At 37.8% G+C, this 25,741-nt stretch overlaps 1 protein-coding gene across 1 annotated transcript; it reads left to right on the plus strand.

The window, feature by feature from the left end:
* The first annotated feature begins 16,946 nt into the window (after positions 1–16,946).
* Positions 16,947–25,209, plus strand: LOC115975344 (ABC transporter C family member 10-like). Its single transcript, XM_031096083.1, has 12 exons — positions 16,947–17,041; positions 18,107–20,241; positions 20,503–20,823; positions 20,909–20,995; positions 21,380–21,967; positions 22,055–22,219; positions 22,626–22,920; positions 23,733–23,947; positions 24,034–24,339; positions 24,630–24,693; positions 24,763–25,002; positions 25,088–25,209. Exons 2-12 carry the CDS (start codon positions 18,175–18,177, stop codon positions 25,207–25,209), a joined length of 4,470 nt encoding a protein of 1,489 aa, XP_030951943.1. The 5' UTR covers positions 16,947–17,041; positions 18,107–18,174.
* The last annotated feature ends 532 nt before the right edge of the window (positions 25,210–25,741 follow it).

Consider the following 25,741-nt stretch of genomic DNA (forward strand, 5'->3'; position numbering starts at 1 on the left):
AATGTACATTCTAGATACGATCACCCCATCATTTACAACAAAAAAATTAGTTCAATACTATTTGTTCTCCACATTTTTCAATCAAGCTTTAGTTTTCACCATTTTGAGAAGACATTGATTGTTTTTGTTAGAGATTTTTAAACTTAAGTCGGCAATAGGATGACCATTGAGGTGAACAAAATGCACAAATATAAATGAACCTTTTTTCCCTTTCTTTTTGGTATTCTTACATTTAGTCTATGTGAAGTGATTTTGCTGTTTTCCTTCCCAAATTTTTTAATGATATTGACTTTTGTTACTCTTAATTGACTTAGAATTGGCAACACAATTTTAGTTAATCTGAGTTTTTTTGGCAAGTTTTTACTTTGCGTAGTTGATCATCTTTAAGGAAAATATCAAAAAGAAAAAAGAAAAAAAAAAGAATAAGACAAAATATAATTTACTCTAGAGCATCATTATGCTATTAATGTTTTTATATATAGATATACTTGAGGAACTTGTGATTAATTCTTTTTTGGAATTCCAATTATTCTTTTGTCTAGCCTTCTAGATTAATTTTTAGGGGGTGCAAATGATAGCCTAGAGGTAAATACATTCTTTGTAGTGTCCCATATTTGTGGTTCAAACCCCACCATCCCCCCTCCACCACTATCTACCTATGAAAAAAAAGAAAAGAAGGTTAGTGTTTGTGTTAGTTTGAATAACATTTTATGTCCCATTATTTGCCTAAATCTTTCATATATGCAATGCTTAATTCATATAACATTTTTGAATTAATATTTTTCCCCCCTTTTAGTCTCTTTGTGATTTTGAAATTGCACAAATTCTGTTACATAGAAACAAATTTAGCTTATCTTGTGGTTTCAACATAAACAATGCCTAAGGTGCCCCCACTTTTGACAAATTAAGCATTAAACCACATAAACTTCTCAATAGGGTTGATTTCTATGATGAAGTCATTGGTATTTGTAATGCAAGCCTTAATGGAGAGTGAACTTTTAAATTCCATAAGTATGTACAACATATGGAATAGGAAAAATGAATTTATTTGTACAAAGTTTTGAATAATAGTTTTTGAATAGTTTTGTATAACTACTCTATAATTGTCATAGTTTAAATTTGTCAATGTCACCTTCATTTGGAAGAGAAACCATGAAAAAAAAGAGCAAACTAACATAGTTGATAGTGATTAAAAATTCTTTGATTAGTTCCTCTTGGTTGAATGTGTTTACTCCTTATAAAAAATATCTTAATATCACTAAGCTAAAGGTAGTATACTATTTAATCATTTTGCCAAATTTTTGTATTAAAATTATAGATTCTATCTTCTAATAGACGTTTGTGTTGGATGATTTATATATCTATAAGCAGTTATTTAAACTAAGAATTCCCCATCATATGTTACTCTCTAAAGATCTTATTAGCTATATAGATGTTATTTTTGGATTAATGAGACAAGATCAACAAAACATGACTTTTATATAATTATATCTAGACGATATTGCAATGTTATGATGGATAGGTTGGTCTTATTTTACTCTATAATCTAAGTAATCATATGGTTTATGAATTTGAAGAGTTATATATTGCGGGATTTATTCAAATGTTCATATGATAAAAAAAAATTTGTTTTTTGAATTTTATTTTATATTTTCACTTTATGATATATGATTTATTGATTATGAGAATGAATGAAATGTTGATCTATGTTTAGGAGAAAAACATACCTATAAGAGTTGATTCGCATGTATCTGTATAGTAATTAACAAAGTATATATGGTTACAACTTGGTCTAATAGTTCTCACACTATAAAATAAGCGATAACTTTTTTTTATTTTATTGTGTTTCAAGTTGAAGTGTAGCATTTATTGTTACTACGTTCTAGTTAAGCCACATCAGCAGGCATGTAATTTTTTTTTTAAAAACAATATTAATATAAAAAAATAGTGCAACTTTACACATTCTTTAACTTATTAAATCCAACTCACCATTAATTCAAGCCTCTTCCAATTCTCAATTCTTTCTTTTCCCCTTTAAAATCGATTGGCACTTTTGAAGTTTAAACCCTTCAATTGCCACCCTTGTAATTAACTATGTTATTTTTAACACTATAAATTTCCAATTGCTTTCTCTACCTCAGCAAAAGCTACCAAAGCTGCATCTGATTTGGAAAGTCCCTTCGACTTCGATGTGTGTTCTTTCCCTTCTTATTTTTCCTTTTTCCCCAACTTTGGTTTTTCCTTTGGAATTTTAAAGTTTGAGGCTGATATGCTTTTTTTTTTTTTTTGCATTGTCGACAATATGATCACTTTGGGGCTATGGGTGGCTAGGATTTGGTTTGTCGATTATGAGAAGGATTTTCGAGGATTAGAAATCTCTACAACAACTTCTTACTTCATATTCATGTTGTACAATTTTTACCAGTTTAATTTGTTTTTCTTTGAAATTTTAAAGAAAACCAAGTTTTCTTACACCTGACATTTGTTTAATTCTATGTAAGCAAAGAAGAAAAAAAAACCCTGAAGTTTGATGTATTTACTTTTGATAGTTTTGAAACAATAATAGAGTATATGCTACAGTTTTACTCCAACTAATGCTTTCATATTTTTCAACTCAATAGTTCCCTTCTTTTTATTTTTCTTTATGTGGGATCTTTCTCAATTTCTATTTGGCTCCGAAAGTCATAAATACCATGTTTAGCACATTGTTTCTTATTATGTCACAAGGCAATATAAAGTTTTTATTGCAGTCCAGTAGATAATAATAAATCTGCCTCATAAGTTTGATGGGTTTGTGTGTCACAAGGAAATAGAAAATCTTAAAATATGATTGGTGGTTTAATTTTTATCTGATTATGATAATGCTAAATGTGGAATTTGGTTCTTGCAGGCTTTAGGAACATTGATCCAGATACATAAGAGTTTGACAATGAAGATTTCTTAAGTGACCAAAGACATTTCTAAAGAACTTTAAGAGAACAGAGACAATTTTTTCATCCTTTTTCATCATAGCCTTGGATATTTATTCCAATTGAACTTTTGTGTCGGGCATGTAAGGACTCCAAAGTCCAGGCATTAGTATTGCCGCAAACCCACACATACTACCTTAGTTGACTTATGTTAGTAATATAAATACACGTTCAATGGCAATTGTTTTGGATTATTAGTGCCACATTATTAGAATAAGTTTTTCGCTATTCTTTGTTATTCTTTAGAGTCTAAGTCATGACTTTGTTCTAGAGATTTTCAATTGTTCATTTGAGGCATGATATGTTGGTTCTAATGATGACATTAGGAAAGCTTAGAGAGTAGTAGTAAACTACAAGAGCATACCTTTAATAAATGAAACAAAAGCTAAAAGGGACTGAAAAAAAAGACAATAAATGATGTCCTTAACAAGAGCAATGCAAAACCCATCAAATGAGTCTAATACATTATTGTTTGTGGTTTTTGAAACAATAAGGTAAACAAACTGAGCTCACCATCATTATTTTGATATTGGTTCATTTCATTTACAAGTGATTCAAATATTTGACTCATACTTATTCTTCTTCAATAATTAAGAAAAACTTCATTAGCTCAAAACAAATGTCACAACCTGAGATGCTATTCCCAAAATAGGGCAAATCGCAATCATCACTTCATCAGTTCAAACAATCTAACTCTGTACAAAGCAGATTGAAAATATAAATGCTATCTAACTGTTTTTCAATATAGTTATAACGGGGAGTAATGATTTGAACCTTGGATATTATGGATACACCAAGAGATGCCAACCATTTGAGACGCAATACTCTTGGCTAAATGCTATCTAACTAGATAACATTAGATTGATACAACTTAATTCTAATCAAAACACTTTTGACTCTCAATTGCTACATCAATAACAGAACCTCAACTTGCAACCATTTACACCATGCAGATTGAAACCTGCCAAATTACCACTTCACAATCTCCCATCACTTCAATTAGATTTTAGAATTAGGTTTGAGCATTCTCTAGTTGATAAACATCACTTCATTGAGGATGGTGTTCTTTAAGTTGCTCCTTGCTTCCATTTTAGCTTTGACATCACTCTTAGTGATTCTAACAATCTATTCCTTTGTCTTGACTACTCTACCATAAAGCCTACTCTCTCTTTGAATTCGCAAGTGGCAAATTGTTGCCCACAATGCCACTTTGCAAAGAGAAGTTCTGAACCGCGTTTTAGGCTTGCACAATGGGTTTCTTGCATGGTAGGTTTCTTTCACTTTGCATGCCTATACACCTTTCTTTTTTTCAGAAAAAATTAAATAAAAAATTAGAAACTTAAAGTCCTATTTGTTTGATTGCTAAGAAAATGAAGTAAATTTTAAATGAATAAAACAAGCCTCAAGTCCTTTGTTAGTAGCTTTATTGTTTTTCAGTAATTGCTTCTTTGATACGATGATTTTATGTTATAATATACTCTGGTTCCAATATGTTCATTTACTTATTTTAATCAAGGTGAAACTTCCATTTTTTTGTTCAATTGTGAAAAAAATTGATTTCTCTCTCTCCTTTAGATTGATGATTTTTTGTGTTTGTTGTATTCTACTTTGGGTTGATACATTTTGGTTGTGTTTTTTGAGTTCCCCATCACATGCACTCTTTTTCGCTTTTATAGTTTTAGTTTGAGTTAATTATATATATATATATATATATATATATATTTATATTGGAAGTGAGAATTTGAATTTATATCAAAATACAATCTACATGGTTATATATTTGAATGTTCCTATCAATTATTTAAGTACTATCAAAGATTTTATCATGATAATCTCCTTAAGAGAAAGAGAAATCTGAATAATTAATTTGAAACTTAAAAAAAGTTTAGTTGTACCCAAAGAAAAGGAAAACATAACACACTATAACAAAAATTTGAAAAATTTAAACCAATTCAAAAAAATAAAAATAAATCAAACACCCCCAAGTTTCTTTAAAAAAAAAAAACTCAAAATAATAGAACGGTGTGGTGGACCCTAAAAAGAAAGGCCCAAGCCCATTGAGAATAGTAATACCTTGTCCTTCAAATCAAGCTCAAACAATAGAATTTTTAAGAGAGTGGGTCTTTAAGTCAAGTGCAATGTAAAGATAAGTCCAAGTCTAAGATTGTTGAATCCAAAGTAACAGATTAGTGTATTTAGAACAACAAATGAGGATAATATCCTCCTCGGATGGGTCCGAGAATAAATCTCTTATTAATAAGTTAAGCTCATGTCCCTTTACAAGGTAATCCTTAGTTCTCTCACTTGTTTCTTTTTTCTTGGAAATTGTTCATCCCCATTTTTTGGGGGGTTTCCTCTCTTTTATAGTCTCTTCCCTAGCATCTTAGCCTTTCACCTGTACGTTTTAAGTGGTCCTTCAAGATACTTGTCCTGTCAGGACCCTTTTGGAGGTGGTAGAGAGAGTTGCTAGCTGTGATGTTGCTGTTCATGGGTCATTTCCTCATTAATACAGCTGATTAAGTTGGTGCAAAGCATTAAATGCGGAGGTGGGAGGTGTCTTCTTCAGGAAAATTCCTCCCACCACCCTCTTAGGTCTCATTTTCTCTTGTTACTATCCTTTCCCTTATCCTTAGGCTTCAATGGGGTGCTAGTCATCCTTTGGCTCTCTTGCTTTCCTTGGGTGAGCGCAATCCTTGGAGTTTGCCTATCTTTCTTTGCTTGAATTGGACAACTTCGTCCTTGGATTGGGCTCCTCAGTCCTCGGCTCCCTCACAGGTGTATTTGTAGAGATAGAGAGATGGATAATACTATTAAAAATAGTTCAATTTTTTTGGAGAAAAAATTATCATAAAAAAATTATACATTATATCATATTACAAAATAATTATGTATTCCATGCATTGTGTGGGTATGCGACTAGTAATTATTATTATTCATGCATATGACACAGCTTATAAATAGAATTACCCTTGTTCCCCATTTAGAAATTTCAAAGAAACCACATTCAGTGTATAACTGGCTAAACAAACCTAGGGAATACGTAACTTTTATGATTTTATCAAACCAGTGCAATAGTTTGATTTATATGCTGATTGTTGAGTGGTCAAAATTATGATCATTCTTTCTGGTACATGACATCCATGCGTGCCATATATTGGAACCTTTCACAGGATTAAACAAGTGCCCAAATCAATGAAATCGCAATTTTATGTAGTGGAACCTTTTGCAGGATTGAGCATTTGTCCAAATCAATGGAAAAACAATTTTATAGTGGAACCTTTTGCAGGATTAAGCATTTGTCCAAATCAATGAAAAGTGAAAACGCAATTTTATCGCATGGTACAATTTAAAGTTAAGAATGGGAGTCTGTCTAATTCTTAGGTGTGTCAATTTACAAACATTGATGCCCGCTTGTTTTGAAAATGGACTTTTCGTGTAAATTTTTGTGTGTGTAGTGTTCCCCCAAGTGCAATGACAGAGGGAAAGTTCGGAAAAATTCTGGAACCATAACTAATTTCACATACATTTTCATGACTATCTAATGTGATTGACTATGAGTAGTGCAAAAAAATTAATAGTTCTATGTGAACAACTATTTGATGTGGCTGACTATGAGTAGTGGAAAAAAAATAGTAAGCCTATGTGAAAATGACAGACATCTAACCACAGTCACATATAATAGTTGTGATAATGAGTGTAAAATTGGTTGTGATTTTAGAAGAATATAAAAAGATTATTTCACTATTTGTAGCTTTTCTATCAACTATTTTCACCAAACCATTTAGGATTTGAAGGATACCCATTAGAGCATCTAGTTCTACCACCAAAACTTAACCATCCGAATTCAATCTCAACTTAACCCAATCAAGATCCGGAGGAATCCAATGTAGGTGCCACTGGCATTCCCTAAAAGAGCATAAAGTTCAATGGCTCTATGCACACAGAGTGAAGGAGACAACACAGATTGAGAAGATGCTATAAAGATTGAATTTTTTCTATCAAGCCAAGACTCCAATACACGTTTCCTAATAGCTATCATATATATGCTATGCTAATTATGAATTGCCAACATTTTCCTACTTTCTCCATTTTTCAATCAAATCCAAAAAATGGAAATCAATTAGTCAATAGACTTAATTAACGTGACAAAATCTAGTCTACTGGTTTCATTGTGAGTGGACAGTTTCTTAAGAACTACACAAGAGAGTAATTATAAGAAATCTAGATAATCTTAATATATACGTCTCAAACTCCTTTCAATTATTAGATTTTAGCAAATCTAATCTCAAACTTGTCTATCTCATACTTGATTTAACAAATTCAAACTTTCTAAAAATAAATGACGAATTGTATTAATTGACTTTAAATGACATGACATCATTTACACTATTTTCAGATTTGTGAAAGTTAAATCTTCACTGACAAATAACTTGTGTTAATTTCAAAAAAAATAAAAAATATACTTCGTTATCTAACAAATAATAATTATTATTCATGCATGTGCAGTGTGCACGTTCCAAAGCCACTTACTGGGGCTGAGCATAACTTTGGATTTTTGGGAATTTACTAGTACTACTTGATAGTTCTAGCTGCATATGACACATGAAAACTTGCCCCATACTTTTGAGAGAGATTGTCATTTATAGTAACTTAGTAGCGTTATTACATTAACCTAACTTGTCTCTTCTACTCAAGGCATGGCTTACTTATAAGTTATAACTTATAACTTATAACTTATAAGTGAGAGTTCACCAGAATTGACAAACACTTTGTGGTTAGCTACTCTTATCTCAGAGCTATATAAACTGGCCCCATCCGGCTAGGTTGGTTTAGAGACCAAGTGACTTTAATAGGCTCTTTGAGGTCAAAATCAGGAAAAGGGTGGCCGTCAAGGTTTTGATTAGAGATGAAAATACTCTGTTTTCAAAATAATGTGCAGCATATGTTGAACCTATGTCTTTTTAGGTTCTAATCAATCTAATTGTCATTTATGATATAATCATGACAATTTATTTGTATCTGACTTTTTTTGTCTCTTCAAAATTATTTTCAGACATGTTATAAAGCTTCTTTGAGTCCAACGATCAACTTAAGAATATTTTTTAAATTCACAATTAGTTTTCACTTTTCATATACTCCACAAAAAAAAAATCTTCCTTCATTATCTTTTTCCTATCAACTTTGACTAGAGGAAGGGGCATCATCTTTCATTAGATAAAAATATCTTTCTTCTTATCTGTAAGGACGCGATTCGTGACGGACCGTAACAGTGTCGGGTTCGCACGTGAAAAGGCCCCTAACAATATCATTTGTAGAGCGTGGGTTTGAAAGGCTAGGCCTTGTTCGATAGGCGGTGGGTTTTTCGCGGTGTTCGTATGAACTTAAGCTTTCCTACACCCCTGGAATCTTTCTCCTGGAGGTGGGTTGGGAGGCTCTGGTTTCTGGCCATTTTTCCCAACCCCCCAATCGGTGCACCTTCCTTTTTATTATATAGTCCGTCTTGGCTGATCCTGACCCTCCACTTGTAGGTCAGGCAGGAGCTTGTTCCTGTGTCCATCCCATCAACTGTCCCGTCTAACTTTCTATTAGTTGCATGGATCGACGTTTGTACCTCCCAAACGTCTTTTCTCATTAACCAACTCTGGGTATTGGCAGGTACATTTACTGAAGGGGGTGGGACGCACTTTCCTTGGTCCGAGTTCACACCCTGCTTCCCTATGGGCCCCATTCCGTTCACATCCCTTTGAGGGGGCTGTTTGGGGATTGCCTATACCAAGGTGTTGGTCTTCCTGTTGAAGCTATGGAATGCCGAGGACAGGGTAAGTTCTCAGCCGTTCCCCTTGCTACCTCGGCCACTGAGCATTTGTCTTCGGCAAGGTACCTCCTCGGCACGGGCCCTAGGCCCAGATAGAGTTTGGGCCGGACTGCAGAGCTCTCGGACCCACAATAGCCCCTCAAAATCCTGCTATCCGTCCCCTCGGACGGATAGGAGGGTTTTGATGACATCATGGGTCTGCCAATGCCTATCAATCCTTGTCATCTAGCGATTCCCGAGGTTTTTCACCTGCCCAAGGCACGTTCCTAGAGCCGTTGGAAGGCGAAACGTGGCCTCATTAAATACGGGCGGCTTGGTGCTTCCCACGTTCAACGGTGTGATGGGAATCGAACGGTGGTGATCTCCTGGCCTCTTTGGGCGGGAAAAAGGGGCGTGCTGTTTACCCTAGAAAGTATAAAAGATTTTTTGGAGATGGATCCGTCTCTCCAGTTCTATACTTAAGAGTTTTAGTGCGTGTATCCAGGGTTCATCCGAACTTCCGCCCAAATTCAAGTCTATCTCAAGCACATACAGCCCATCCGAAGCGTAATTCTCTTTTTATGTAAGTTCCCTACCCCTATTAACTCACGTTTTTTCTTTTCTGGATTTATTTCTCTTTAGCTCCCTTTCTTTTCCGTCGCGGGTTAGGTTTGTTTTAGTAAATGGCGAAAGCGGCTAAACTGAGATTGAGGAAGTTGGTTGATACTGAAGAGGCGATGAATAAGTTCATCGTTGATTATAGGATTCCCCCTAACGTAAGGCTGGAACACTGTAAGATGGGGGAATGGCACATTAAGAGGGGAACGGGCGCGGTTGTAATTCCCGTCCTCGCCTTTGTAGAGGGAGGTATGAGAATCCCCATGGGACCAGTGACAAGGGGTTACCTCAGGCATTTCCGTTTAGCCCCTACCCAGTGCGCCGGCAATGTTCTTAGGATTTTGGGTTGTGTGGACGCTTTAAACGAGAAGATGGGTTTAAGACTGACCCACCATGATGTAAACTGGTGCTATAACCTCCAAAAATTGAAAGGAAAAACCTACTACATGAGGTCGAGGGATGATAGGATTCGGTTGATCCAGTGCCTCCCTGATTCCAACAAGGGACTGAACAAGGATTTTCTTATCGTCTCTGGGGAGTGGCATGATGGCGATCCATGCCCCGTAGTAGAAGGAGAACCAGGTGGGGTATTAGGAATGGAAGAGGGATAACCCTTTAAACCATTCTAAACTTACTTCCTTCGATGACTAACTATGCATATATGTTTGTTGTTTTTGTAGATGAACGCGCCTATAAACGGCATTTTCATTTAGTCAATCGGGCAGATTTGGAGACCGTTTTACAAGCGGCAGTTTTTGTGAATGACAGTGATGGCCAAGTTCGTGCAGCTCACAAAATACTAGGGTACCCTCCGGTTCAGAAGTCGTTCGGGGACGCGAAGCACGTGATCAGTGCCCGCCGTCCTTGGCTTCCAAAGATTACAGTGGTAGAGAAGGGGTTCTTGATCTCGCAGGAGCCAGCTGTCCCCAAGAACATCCCCCTGGTGGGCCCCTCTTCGTCCCATCAAGCAGCAGAGGACGAGGGTGAACCAGGTCAGCCGGAGGAAGGGTTTGGGGTATTCGACTTAATCTACCAATCTGAGGACCCTCCGGGTGACCTAGGTGACCCAGCCTTGTCCGAGGCGGAATTATCATTAATAGGCACCTCTTCTCAAGCCGAGATGGGAGTCAAAAGAATACCTTTAACCCCCCTTCTCCAACTCCTCGAGGACCAACCAGGGAAGGATACCCAGGAGGCACCACAACCCAATGCTCCTCCTCCACCAGCTCGGCCCCTTACAATTCAAACCAGGTCATCCTCCACCAAGTCCCAACCACAGTCCACCCGTTACGAACCTCCCACCTCCTCCCAACCAGCTCGGTCTCCTCGACCCGAAGGTGCTGATTCTAAGAGAAAGAGGAGCCCCAAGGGCAAGGACATCGTGGACGAGGGAAAATCCCAACCTCCTAAGGAGAAGGATGAGACTCCGCCCACAAAACAACCGAAGATCGGACCCCAAGGCAGAGGCAAAGGACCCGCAGTTCAAACCTCTCAAGGCAAAGGAAAAGGAATTGATTCCCAATCCTCTCCGAGCGCCTGGCTTCCTGCCCCAATGCTTCACGGGGGTCCATTACTGGAAACTGCCTCTCTGAGGGACCTTGGAGACGGCGAGGGTGGATACGTGGCAGATGCATTAGGGAGAACCATGCTACTTCCTAATGACATGGAAGAGCTGAAGAGAATGAGGATGCAGGAGGTTTTTCTCAGTACTAAGAGATATTTGGGCATGGTAAGATTTCTTGAAACCTAACACTTTACTAATTCTTGTCACCAGTTTGTCACTCACTACACGTTCATCTTTCTTGACAGGCTCTCCAGGCAACCTATAGGATGGAGGAAGAAGTGCATGACAGGAGTAAGGTGGCCGAGAACGAACGCAAGAGGCGCATAACGGCCTCAAAGACTCTCGAAGCTACTGAAAAGGAACTTGCCCAAGTCAAGGATGACTTAACAATGACCACTCGCGAGAGGAATAACGTCTCGGCGGGCCTTGCTAGTGCCCAAAAACAGGCCAAGGACCAAACCAAGCGCGCAATTGAAGCCGAGGACCAGCTGCAAATAGCCAGAACTCTGATCGAGGATTTAAATAAGCAGCTGGCCACGGCTCTGCATGAGAAAGGAGTGGCAGAATATGCCCGTGATGAAGCCGTAAGGGCAAAGCAGGAGGCCGAGTTTGCCAGGAATGAGGCGGAAGCTGCCAAGAATACGGCCGAGGACGATGGTTACAACATGGGAGTAGCTGAGACCCAGGCCATCCTTAAGGCGCAGATCCCTGGTGTGTGTAGGTTTTATTGCTCCCAGGTTTGGGAGGAAGCATTGAAGCGAGCTGGGGTGGATGCCTCATCCGATTTGTGGAGGGCGGAGAGCATATTCTACCCGGCAGCCATCCGCGAGGCCACTTCGACTAGCCCCGCGGCTACTCGTGATCAGCCCGAGGAAGAGATCACCCCGTTGGAAGACTTGCAGGCCAGCGGTTCTTCTAGCAAGGCGCCCAAAGAAGGAGAACTTCAGGATGTGACAGTGATATCCCAGCGCATGAGTTCTGAGGCACCTAAAGAGGTTGCCGAGCCCGTGGCTGGCATTCAGGTGCCTAATACAGAGGAACCCACCATACTTGCAGAGCCGTCGCAGGCCACTTCCCTTGCTGTGGTTCCCCAGAGTACCAGTGCTGGTCCTGTTCAGCCTTCCCCAGAAGGGACCATCCTTCCAGGCACCGAAGCTGAATCTGCTCCCATTTCCCAAAATGTTACCGACAAAAAAGCAGAAAAGTAGAAACCTTCGTTGGGCTTTTTTGTATTCGTTTCTATTTGAACGATTAACTTGTTTCTTTTCCTTTCACAAACTTCCTAATTTATTGATGGTTTACAAGCATTTGAACATGTATATATGAAATCTTGCTTTTTCTTTTTCCTTCTGATTACATCGTTAACGGCCCTAATAGACGCGCACTATTTGCTTATGAACTCTGCGCTGATTTATTTTAACATGTACAAATAGCTATGCATGTAATACATTCATCACCATGTTCCCCGAACCCTAATTTGCTTGCGCCCACAAAGGCCTTAGATTTATTCCTAACCTTTGTCTTACGAAGATATAAGCACCATTTTTAACGTTACGCATAATAGTTAAAACTCGCTTAGTGCCTGGTTTTCCTCATCCAAGTAGTCGGTTTCCCCGTAGGCTTGAGTCCGAGGACCATACAATGCCTTGGTTCTGTCCAAAACCTAGTTTTCATTACATCCAGGTAGTTGGTTTCCCCTGAGGCTTGAGTCCGAGGACCATGCAATGCCTTGGTTCTGTCCAAAACCTAGTTTTCATTACATCCAGGTAGTTGGTTTCCCCTGAGGCTTGAGTCCGGTGGACCATGCAATGCCTTGGTTCTGTCCAAAACCTAGTTTTCCACATCCAGGTAGTTGGTTTCCCCGTAGGCTTGAGTCCGGTGGACCATGCAATGCCTTGGTTCTGTCCAAAACCTAGTTTTCCACATCCAGGTAGTTGGTTTCCCCTGAGGCTTGGGTCCGAGGACCATGCAATGCCTTGGTTCTGTCCAAAACCTAGTTTTCATTACATCCAGGTAGTTGGTTTCCCCTGAGGCTTGAGTCCGGTGGACCATGCAATGCCTTGGTTCTGTCCAAAACCTAGTTTTCCACATCCAGGTAGTTGGTTTCCCCTGAGGACCTGCAATGGGTTCTGTGGGTAGTTGGTTTCCCCTGAGGCTAGGACCATGCAATGCCTTGGTTCTGTCCAAAACCTAGTTTTCCACATCCAGGTAGTTGGTTTCCCCTGAGGCTTGGGTCCGAGGACCATGCAATGCCTTGGTTCTGTCCAAAACCTAGTTTTCCACATCCAGGTAGTTGGTTTCCCCTGAGGCTTGGGTCCGAGGACCATGCAATGCCTTGGTTCTGTCCAAAACCTAGTTTTCATTACATCCAGGTAGTTGGTTTCCCCTGAGACTTGAGTCCGGTGGACCATGCAATGCCTTGGTTCTGTCCAAAACCTAGTTTTCCACATCCAGGTAGTTGGTTTCCCCTAGGCTTGAGTCCGAGGACCATGCAATGCCTTGGTTCTGTCCAAAACCTAGTTTTCTCATCCAGGTAGTTGGTTTCCCATGGCTTGAGTCCGAGGACCATGCAATGCCTTGGTTCTGTCCAAAACCTAGTTTTCATCCAGGTAGTTGGTTTCCCCTAGGCTTGAGTCCGAGGACCATGCAATGCCTTGGTTCTGTCCAAAACCTAGTTTTCATTACATCCAGGTAGTTGGTTTCCCCTGAGGCTTGAGTCCGGTGGACCATGCAATGCCTTGTTCTGTCCAAAACCTAGTTTTCCACATCCAGGTAGTTGGTTTCCCCTGAGGCTTGAGTCCGGTGGACCATGCAATGCCTTGGTTCTGTCCAAAACCTAGTTTTCTCATTGTGTGGGATCTTGGCTTTAGGGGAGTTAGCTCCTCGGCCAAGCCCCTAGAGTTTATCCATACGGTTAACGTTACAAGGTACCTAGTTTACTCTTTACAGGGGACCTTGGCTTTAAGGGAGTTGGCTCCCCAACCAAGCCCCTAATCAAGAAACATAGTCCCTAACAGAACTTTATACTAGAACTCTATAACCGACGGTTAGATATAACGAAGAAGCTCTATCGACCCACTTCCTATACCAACACACAAGCCTTCCCCACAGACGGCGCCAATTGTAAGGACGCGATTCGTGACGGACCGTAACAGTGTCGGGTTCGCACGTGAAAAGGCCCCTAACAATATCATTTGTAGAGCGTGGGTTTGAAAGGCTAGGCCTTGTTCGATAGGCGGTGGGTTTTTCGCGGTGTTCGTATGAACTTAAGCTTTCCTACACCCCTGGAGTCTTTCTCCTGGAGGTGGGCTGGGAGGCTCTGGTTTCTGGCCATTTTTCCCAACCCCCCAATCGGTGCACCTTCCTTTTTATTATATAGTCCGTCTTGGCTGATCCTGACCCTCCACTTGTAGGTCAGGCAGGAGCTTGTTCCTGTGTCCATCCCATCAACTGTCCCGTCTAACTTTCTATTAGTCGCATGGATCGACGTTTGCACCGCCCAAACGTCTTTTCTCATTAACCAACTCTGGGTATTGGCAAGTACATTTACTGAAGGGGGTGGGACGCACTTTCCTTGGTCCGAGTTCACACCCTGCTTCCCTATGGGCCCCATTCCGTTCACATCCCTTTGAGGGGGCTGTTTGGGGATTGCCTACACCAAGGTGTTGGTCTTCCTGTTGAAGCTATGGAATGCCGAGAACAGGGTAAGTTCTCAGCCGTTCCCCTTGCTACCTCGGCCACTGAGCATTTGTCTTCGGCAAGGTACCTCCTCGGCACGGGCCCTGGGCCCAGATAGAGTTTGGGCCGGACTGCAGAGCTCTCGGACCCACATTATCTATATAGCACACCATTTTTTTTTAAAACAATCATTGGCTCATCTCTCAAAACCAATTAGGTTAGTTCATCGATTTTTCTTCTTGCTCACATAATCACAAGACTCACTGAAGGACAGGTAGCCACATGTTTTAGTTATGTACACAAGAATAAAAAGTTGTCACTTTCTTTTGCTGCTATTATTTTGCTCTATCTGCAATCAATGAAAACTTAATGATATCTAGAAGTGGCCAACGAATTTTCTTTCTTTCTTTCAATATTCTTTGTTCTGCATTGATGCGACTTAAAGCATGAACTTATTTTTATTAGCTCTGTTCGTGATATTTTCTTCCATGGATCATGGCTTTTCTGTCTCGAAATTTTCAAATGGGTTAAACAAAAGAATATTAGGGACATAATTTTTTATTTCACAATTTCTTAATATGGTAAATTATGATTAGAGCAACATCATTTTCACATATACCAATTAGTGACACCATTTTTATTATACACCACCAATCACATATACCAACTCAGCAGTCATAAAAAAATTTGTATTAGTAGATGACTTTTTGAATCATAGATTTTGATAAGAGTAATGTTAGAACAAAAAATTTACAACCTTATTTACATCTTACTCTAAGGCTGTAAATAAGCCGCTGAGTATTAAAGTTTAGGAATGTTCATTTAATTTTATTTCGAACACAGTCGAGCTCATTATCAAACAAATTACATGTTTAAATTTAATTCATTTTCTTGTTGTACAAGTTCAAGCTAGTTAACAAGCTACTTGATTAACTTATATTTTTCCCATATATAATAAAACCATGACTAAAATTTTTTATCCCTTTACAAATCTATGAATTTTATTACAAATGAACTGTTTATATTATCAATCAACTACAAATATGAATTTGATGTTATATGAACCTAGTTACAAACTTACATAATCCATTCTCAAGTCTAAATTAGTATATTTTTGGACAAATATACATAAAATATAATATTATATATTGTTAAATTGAACTTGCACATGTTCACGAGCTTGCTTAAAAATACATTATTATATTTAAGTTTAGCTTTTTTAACAGGTGACCCTAAACTAATGCTTGAACTTGACTTATTTGCTAAACAAACAAACATGAATAAACTTTTTCCTTGGCCGACCTCAAACCGTTCATAAACTTTCATTTACAATCCTACAACTTACTGACATGTCAATTTCTGACACATAGTAGCGTGGCACTAATTTTCGTTGTACAAGGATCCACCATGTGAAAAACGTTTAGGTCACTGAACTTTTGCTTCTCAAAAAAAAAGGTCACTGAACTTTTTGTTGTGCTATTGACAATTTCTTTTACACACTAGTGGGCATTTTTGAAGCGTATGTACCATTTAATGTGCTTTTCTGGCATGTGATGCGGGATCCGCCTGTTACTTGAATAGAGCCAAATTCAAAGCATTGGAATTTTTGCATCTAGAAGATTTGATTTTGACATCTAATATTTTAATTTAGAAGTTCAAAGTTCAACTACTGAATGAACATAACCCATATCAGTTATCAAAAGCATGATAAAAAAAAAAGGATTCACGATCCCAGCGTGATTAAATAAAAAAGGTACCAGTCACGTAGATTTAGGATCTTAAGAAAAAATGATAATATTAAGAATGCAAGTCACTTGGATTCATCCTCAGATTGACAATTGACTAACAGGCACTGGTATACGATGGTCCTCCTCGTGGTTCGTACGCTCTGGAGAAAAAACTGTCAGTCAGCTAGTCATTAATTCTGTGCTACATTATTTTCCCGTCACACTGCAAGGGGTTATATATTATTATATGAGTGGTGAAGTGTGTACGGGACACAATGCCATGTCAGCTGAAACGGTATTTTATTGTAAAAAAAATCATTTTTTCAAAACATGATTTTACAGTGTATGTGTAGGGGAGTATACGATAAGGAATGCGTAACAAGATTTAACTTCATTTGCAAGGAGTTTGTTAAGCTAAGCTGAATATAACTTAATAAGCTCTAATTTCACAATTTTAACTAAAATTATATTTTAAAAACATAATTTAAAAAATGAGTGTGTATAGAGTGTGGAATAACATGTGTAATAAGATTTTCTGTTATATATACGTTGCTAAACAGAGGTGTCAGTCTGAAGAAAACTGGAAGTGAGTTTTTTGTAACATGACAAGAACATTAAAGTTTCTCTGCATGGCAAAGCAAAGAATGTTGTTAGCAAGAGCAAGCTAGTCAAGGAGGTTGATTTGCTAAAGGTAGAGTGAGTTTCTAACTTTCTTGGAACTCAAGTATTATCACTGTCTTCTTAGTCTTAGATTTGTACACACAAAACATATAGACAATTACGTATGCAATTTTGTTTTTGTCCTTTTTTTTGTTTAAACCAAGAGTATATTAAAACAAAAAAACTAGCCAACAGAAATCAGATCAGCACCACGTCTGACCAAGTACAAACCAGAACCATCAAAATCTATCCTACTTCTAATGTCCTCAGGCGGACAAGAAAAACATAAAAAACTACTTTCCTGCTCAGCACCCATCTTAGCAAGGCCATCTGCACAGCCGTTAGCTTGGCGATAGATATGGTGAACTTGGACCTGATCAAACCTGGTCATGAGATGGCGACAGCCGTTTTTGTCCTTTTCTTTTCTTTGTATTTGTCATTTACTAATTTACTAATTTCATGCTTGGATTGTAATGAAAGCTGATGTGAATATAGTGGCTTTCTTAATTGTACTTTCAACTTATATTCATGCTTACATAGTCAGTTCCAGAATAGAACATCCTTGGAATTGTGAGGTTTCTGTTTTTAGCAGGTAGATGAATTGATGCTACCATTTTCATCTTTACCTTTTGGATTTCTTTACAGGGTTTGTTTGTACTAAGTTTTCAATTTGTCTGCATATGAAAATTCACTTCTCCCCCTCCCCTCTTTCTTCCACTGTCGGTAAAACTTATTTGTAACCCAAATAATAAAATGTTCCAAGTAATCATATGGTGTAGGAATGCACGAAGGGCACTAGATTTTTGTGGCGCTTGTGATGTCAGTATGTTAATGGAGAAGTTAAAATTGCTTTTGTACTATTGAGATTGGTTAGAAGAGTTACAGACCTGTAGGCTAAATGCATAGTCCATGTTTGAGTGTTATCTAGAGAGGATATAAAATAATGGGCTGTCCGGTATCCCACATGAAAGAATAGGAATGTTTTTGAAAATGAATGGTGAAAACCCATTTGTAATATATGTAGATTTAGTTGTTAACTTGATCGAAATTCTTTGTGTGCATACTTATCACCTTTTTTGTTGTTCTTCCTTATTAGGCTCTTTTTGATTGCCTCTCAACTACATAAAGCATCTTGTTTGAAGTAGCAACTCACAGAGACTAGGCATGGCTGAGGTTTTCTGGTCTGTATTCTGTGGGAATTCTGAGTGTTCAAGCGAAGATGGAAAGAGATGCAGTTATGGTTTTCTATCCATAATCGACCCCAACACATGCATCAACAATTCTTTGGTTATTTCTGTTGATTTCCTGCTCATGCTCATGTTCCTCTATATGGTCATTTATAGATCATTCTCAAGGAAGATTGTAGAACCATCACACTCTGAACACTTCTCTCCAATTTTGATTTTCTCAGCCATTTCTAATGGTGCTCTGGGTTTGGCTTACTTGGGATCTGGGATTTGGATATGTTATAAAGAACTGAAAGCAACAGGAACCATTTTACCTCTGCATGGATGGCTAGTAATGCTATTCCAAGGATTCACATGGTTGCTGCTGGATTTTGCAGTAATTATTGACAGTCTACACTTTCAACACATCACAATTTCACAGCTTTGTTCAATTGTCGCCTTCTTATTTGCAGGATTCCTCTGCTTTTCATCTATTTGGGTCATTATTTTGGACAAAATGGTATATGTTCAAATGATTTTGGATATTTTGTCCCTTCCAGGGGCAGTCCTGCTGCTCTTGTTTGTTTTTCGGAGACACAAGTATGAGGAAACTGATCCAGACTTCAGTCATGATACTTCTTATGTACCTTTACAAGGTGAAGAAGACAATGCCACAGGTGAAAATTATTCCAATGAAAATGTTACTTCTTTTGCCAAAGTTGGATTTCTTAGTACTATGACATTTTGGTGGTTGAATCCATTAATGAAGCAGGGTAAGGAGAAAATTCTTGAGGAAAATGATATTCCACAGTTAAGGCAGGCAGACCGAGCTCAAACATGCTACTTAATGTTTAAGGAGCAACTAAGCAAACAGAAACAAAAAGCAACATATGAATCCCCGTCAATGTTCTCAGTAATATTTTCATGCCAGAAAAAGGCAATTTTAATTTCTGGATTCTATGCATTGATCAAGGTCCTCACAGTGTCTACAGGTCCATTGTTTCTTAAAGGCTTCATTGAGGTTGCAGGTGGCAATGAAGCTTTTGAATATGAGGGTTATGCACTGGCCGGAGGGCTCTTCTTGGCGAAGTGTTTGGAGTCATTCTCCGAGAGGCAATGGTTCTTTCAAACCAGAATAATTGGGCTCCAAGTAAGATCCTTTCTTTCTGCAGCTATCTATCAGAAGCAACTGCAACTCTCAAATGCTGCTAAGGTGACTCATTCTCCTGGCCAGATAATGAACTATGTCACAGTAGATGCCTATAGGATAGGTGAATTTCCATATTGGTTCCATCAGATATGGTCAACAAGCCTTCAGCTGTTTTTTGCATTAATTATTGTCTGGTATTCTGTGGGGCTAGCAACTGTTGCAGCTTTAATTGTAATCATACTAACAGTGGTTGCAACTTCTCCATTAGCCAAATTGCAGCATAAGTATCAGACAAACCTCATGTTGGCACAAGATAAGAGGCTGAAGGCCATTACAGAAGCTCTTGCAAATATGAAGGTCTTGAAGTTGTATGCTTGGGAGAAACATTTTAAGAATGTCATAGAAGGGTTAAGGAAAGAAGAATCTGAGTGGATACTAGCAGTACTATCGCAAAAGGGGTACTATTTGATTTTGTTTTGGTCGTCTCCCATTTTAGTATCAATTGCCACCTTTTGGTCATGCTACTTCCTTGGAATTCCACTATCTACTAGTAATGTATTCATGTTCCTAGCAAGTCTGCGCATTGTTCAGGAGCCCATTAGGATGATCCCTGATGTCGTTGGAGTGTTCATTGAAACAAATGTTTCTTTATCTCGGATAGTGAAGTTTCTGGAGGCGCCAGAGTTAGAGAACAGAAATACAAGGCAAAAATGCAACAAGAAAGAGCTTGAGCAGTCCATATTTATCAGGGCCACAGAAATATCGTGGGAGACTAATCCTGCAAATGCCACACTAAGAAACATAAATTTGGAGGTGAAACAAGGAGAAAAGGTAGCTATCTGTGGAGAGGTTGGATCAGGAAAATCTACCATTTTAGCTGCGATTCTTGGAGAGGTGCCAAACATCAAGGGCATAGTAAGTAATCATTTCATTCCTTCTCCAATGGACTAGAATAAACTCTGAATTAGAGCATAGTATATTTCTAGCTTTCTTTGAGACTTTAGGTGACAAATTTTCCATGAAGATATAATATTTTTCCTTCATTTTCTCTGGTTTTCCTTTCTAAACATTTATACCTGTTTAACTGTATACATCAATCACAGGGTAGATATCTAAGTTCTTAAATGAAAAAAAAAAAAAAAAAAATTAATAACACTTCGGGGTCTATCTTTTCAGGTTAATGTTTATGGAAAAATAGCATATGTTTCTCAAACATCCTGGATCCAGACAGGGTCTATACGAGAAAACATTCTGTTTGGGTCCCCCATGGATTCGTTTAGATACAAAGAAGTTCTTAAAAGAAGTTCCCTAATAAAGGACCTCGAGATGCTTCCATTTGGTGATCTCACTGAAATAGGAGAAAGAGGTGTTACTTTGAGTGGTGGACAAAAGCAGCGGGTTCAACTTGCACGTGCACTCTATCAGGATGCAGATGTATATCTCTTGGATGATCCATTCAGTGCTGTTGATGCACATACTGCAACCACACTATTTAATGTAATTTTTTTTTCCATCTAATAGGTTTTTGATAATATACTCTTTTTTGTTTTTAGAAGAAAAATATAATATGCCCTGTTGCCAGGAATATGTGATGGGAGCTCTATCTAAGAAGACAGTCTTGCTGGTGACTCACCAAGTGGACTTCCTTCCTGCATTTGATTCTGTTTTGGTTGGTATACCAGTGAACTATTCCGCTCCCTCTGTCTTTCATTTATTTATCTATTCATTTTCTGGGTTGGGGTTGTTAGAAGTACGTGGTTAAATGATTAAATTTATCCTATTTCAATAGCTTAAACTTTTGGAACAATCGGTAATTTAACATGATATTAGAGCAGAAGATCTTAAGTTCGATCTCTGTTTCTTCCACTCTACCTTTCATTTAATTTAATAGGGGCTACTTTTTCCATTATTCTTCTTAACTATGGTCTTGATACCTAAGAGGTTAAGAAATAGTGGATAGACTTTCTTTTCCAATTTTACTAAACATTTTCTATTATCTGCTGGTAGTGCTGTGAAAAATACTTGGACTAAGTATATTTTAATTTGTTTGCAGTTAATGACAGAAGGGAAAGTATTAAGAGCTTCTACATATGAAGAATTGCTGGCTTCTAATCAAGAATTTCAAAATCTTGTCAATGCACACCATGACACTGTTGGTTCTGAGAGACAAGCCAAATATGCCTCTTCTGGAAAATCTAAAACCTCCAAAAGTGAGATCCAGGGAAATTATAATGAGGAGCAGGTAATGTCATCTTTAGAAGATCAATTGATTAAACAAGAAGAAAGAGAAATTGGAGATACTGGTCTCAAGCCTTACAGACAGTATCTGAGTCAACACAAGGGCTTTTTGTACTTCACCTTGGCAACCATTTGCCATATGATATTCATAGTTGGCCAAATTATTCAAAACTACTGGTTGGCTGCTAACATCCAGAATTCTCATGTAAATAGAGTAGAACTGATCACAGTTTACACAGTGATTGGGTGTATCCTAGCATTAATTTTGCTTATTAGATCCATTTACGTAGTTCTTTTAGGATTTGGGGCATCACAATCGGTTTTTTCTACACTGCTGACCTCTCTTTTTCGGGCACCAATGTCGTTTTATGACTCAACGCCTCTGGGAAGGATTCTCAACCGGGTAAGAGTTAAAACTTCAAAACTTAAAAGTTTTGTGCTATGCTTATGAAAATCTCAGTTGGACTTGCACTAATGTCTACTTTTATAGGTGTCATCTGATTTGACTGTCGTGGACCTTGATTTGGCTTTCAAATTAAGTACTGCCCTTGGGTCAGCTATGATCTCGTACTCTGGCTATGCAATATTAGCTATTCTAACCTGGCCAGTCTTGTTTCTCATAATTCCAATGGTTTATCTAACCATACTCTTACAGGTAATACATACGCCAATAACAATGAACAAAATGATCTTTTCACAAAATTTTTATAAGATCCCTACCTTTGATAACTATTTTGACGTGGTGCATGCATATGTATTTAATTTTGGTGTGGCATCAGTGCATTATCAATGCTCTATCTGTGGGCTGGTTCTCCAATAGTGTGACCTTTTAGATGGTAGTCTTGTCTAATACACAAATTGTCAGTTGAAGTTAGTGAAAGTCTGGATTTTCTGTGGTTTTAAAAGGGTCCAAGTTTGTTACCACATTCTTTGATGTTATAATGAAATAACTGCAAAATAAATATATAATCCTAGAGGTGTATTTAAGTATTCCTTTTCTGATTTTCTCCAGCCTTCTCAACAAATAAGTACTGAACTTGTTTTTGTTTGGACATATACAGAGATATTTCTTTGCTTCTGCTAAAGAGTTGATGCGTACAGATGGTACAACCAGGTCTTTGATTGCAAGCCACCTCGCTGAATCCATTGCTGGAGCCATGACAATTAGAGCTTTTGGGGAGGAAGAGAGGTTCTTTATAAAGAACTTGGACCTTATTGACAGAAACGCGAGTCCATACTTCTATAGTTTTTCAGCGAATGAGTGGTTAATTCAACGTCTAGAAATTCTATGTGCAATTGTTCTCTCGGTCTCAGCACTTGCCATGACTTTGCTTCAACTCGGAGCTTCGGCCTCTGGTTCGTAACATTAGCTTCATTAACTCCATTGTGTTCCAATAATCAAATTTGACTCATCTACATTCTTGTGGTGTTACTGCATATCATGATTATCAACTTTTTAGGCTTCACACTGAACAAGGGTTTTTTAGAAGCAACTTATAAATCCAACTCCTCCAGCCAGCAATACAACCTTGCCTTGACACTCTGACCTATTACTAACCACAAATGTTTGTGGTTTGACTCCCTCTTGTCATCTCATATTTGGAGTAACCAACACCTTATAATAGAAGTGATCTGCTTCTGTGAGCTTGTATACACATCTTAACTGAAGCTCCTTCATAAATAATCATTTGGGAATTCCATAGGATTCCTCACATGATATATTCATTCCAAAAGTTGGACTCTACAGTTCTAGACTTTTATTTTTTAGCTTTGCCAGCCAAAGCCACCGAGGGTGGTAATAGGTTGTTTTTGCTTGAACAACCTAACCTGCCTTGCTAGAAAATTTTGGGATTTATAAAATCTTGGATGAGTAATTTAAGCTGAAATTTATTTTTGCTTATTCAATGTTATTGGGTCTGCTATATAAATACCATTGGAGGCTTTTTTTTTTTTTTTGGTTGAGAATTAAATGCCATTGTTTTAAATATACAAAGGCAAGTGGTTGTGGGTTTTAATTTGCACATTTTATTTAGTTAGTGGATGATGTGGCAATTTTTCATTAAAACAAATGAAGAATCCAGTTAAAAAAGTACTGAAAATAAGCTAAAACCTGCCATCTATAATATATTTCTGACTAACATTTTCTATTGTCAATAATTTGATTGTAGGATTAATTGGAATGGCACTGTCATATGGTCTTTCATTAAATGTACATGTTGTTTTTTGTGTCCAAAACTGGTGCTTGCTAGAAAATTTAATTACTTCAGTTGAAAGGCTAGAACAGTACATGCATATTCCTAGTGAAGCTGCAGAAGTAATACAAGGTCACCGACCCATGCACAATTGGCCTGTTGTTGGTGAAGTGAAAATAATTGATTTGAAGGTAATCATGAAAAATTTGCAAAAAATTATCCATCAAAGTTTTCTAGAATTATGGAAATGTACTTATTTTTACATGGCATCAATCAGGTGAGGTATCGGCCCAATGCTCCCCTAGTTCTTCAAGGGATAAGTTGCATATTTGAAGGAGGGCACAAAATTGGGATCGTTGGCCGGACTGGTAGTGGAAAGACAACTCTTACTAGTGCTTTGTTTCGTCTAGTGGAGCCAACTGAGGGAATGATCATTATAGATGGCATTGACATTTCTTCAATTGGGCTTCATGATTTAAGGTCACGTTTAGGAATCATACCACAAGATCCAACACTATTTAGTGGGTCAGTGAGATACAATCTAGACCCCCAGTCAGAGCATACTGATCAGGAAATATGGGAGGTAAGGTTTTTATTAACCTATTTTAATTAATTTTAGGATGGATTGAGAAATGTGCATAGCAATCTGCCATATTAAGTTTCTTTTTATGTATTTTAGAACTCATAACAATAACTAGATTTACTATTTACAGTCATATATGCAAGGTTCCTGAAAATGTCATTCAATTTTGATGTTATGTTAACTTGTAGATGTTGATGAAAACTAATTGTCATCACATTAACATCTAAGATATAATAACAATTGTACTAAACTTACTCTTCCCTAATTGAGTATTTCTTACTGTGTAACAGGTTCTAGGAAAATGTCAGCTTCGAGAGGCTATTAGTCAAAAAGAAGAGGGCCTGAATTCCTTAGGTAAGAAATTGTGTGTGTAGCTTGTCCTTTCATTTTGTTTAGAAATTAAAACTAATAATCTATATGCAGTTATGCAAGATGGATCAAATTGGAGCCTGGGACAACGACAATTATTTTGTTTGGGACGTGCATTACTAAAGAAAAGTCAGATACTAGTGCTTGATGAGGCCACTGCATCAATTGACAATGCAACCGACTCCATTATTCAGAAAACTATAAGAACAGAATTCACAAACTGCACTGTAATAACAGTGGCGCATCGGATACCAACTGTCATGGACTGCACTAAGGTGCTTTCTATTAGTGATGGTGAGTGATGTCTCTACTTTCTAGTAAAAGAACCATGCCGTCATATCAATGACAATGGTAGTAATAGATTATTTTGCATTAACAGGGAAAATAGTGGAGTATGATGAGCCATTAAAGCTGATGAGCATGGAGGGGTCACTTTTTGGTCAGCTTGTCAAGGAATATTGGTCTCATTCTGCAAGTGGAAGTGTTTACTTGGAAAATTGATAGAAGCTCACTAGATGCAGCAACTGGTTATAAGGTCCTCTCAATTTCCTAGCAAGACTATGCCTTGCATCATGTGATCGGAAATATAACTTAATTAAGCTGTGGAAAAGCTGCAAACAAAGCCGCATGCAATTTCTTCGGGCCTTGTTATTAATTGGGTTAAGACTTTTTTTTGAAAACAATTGGGTTAAGAGTATACATTTTCTCAAAAAAATTGTGTGTCAATTTAATCCTTGTGCACTATGGCATCATTTGGAATTTTCAGAGTAGTTAATGTATCCCTTTCTTATAATGATGAAGCACATAATAAACCTAAAAAATAAGCTTATTTAGAAAAACCTTAATCCTTAACCATTTAAAGGGGGTTTAGTGGCTCAACTGTGCTAATTATATTAGTCTTATGATATTGATCACCCGTCCAATGATCGGAGATTTGATAAGTTTCTTTGAGGTCTATCTCATCATCACAAAAAGAAGACACATCAACAGTTTTTTTTTCATTTCAAGTGATGCCGTAGTGTGGAACGACCAA

Source organism: Quercus lobata, chromosome 2 (assembly GCF_001633185.2).
Source record: "Quercus lobata isolate SW786 chromosome 2, ValleyOak3.0 Primary Assembly, whole genome shotgun sequence".
NCBI lineage: Eukaryota > Viridiplantae > Streptophyta > Magnoliopsida > Fagales > Fagaceae > Quercus > Quercus lobata.

Bases quoted from the DNA above. Each gene is read 5' to 3' on its own strand.
- LOC115975344 (XM_031096083.1), top strand. From the start codon at position 18,175: ATGGCTGAGGTTTTCTGGTCTGTATTCTGTGGGAATTCTGAGTGTTCA. The intron at 21,968-22,054 runs GTAAGAGTTAAA...CTACTTTTATAG, and splicing joins TGGGAAGGATTCTCAACCGG to GTGTCATCTGATTTGACTGT. The intron at 24,694-24,762 runs GTAAGAAATTGT...ATCTATATGCAG, and splicing joins AGAGGGCCTGAATTCCTTAG to TTATGCAAGATGGATCAAAT.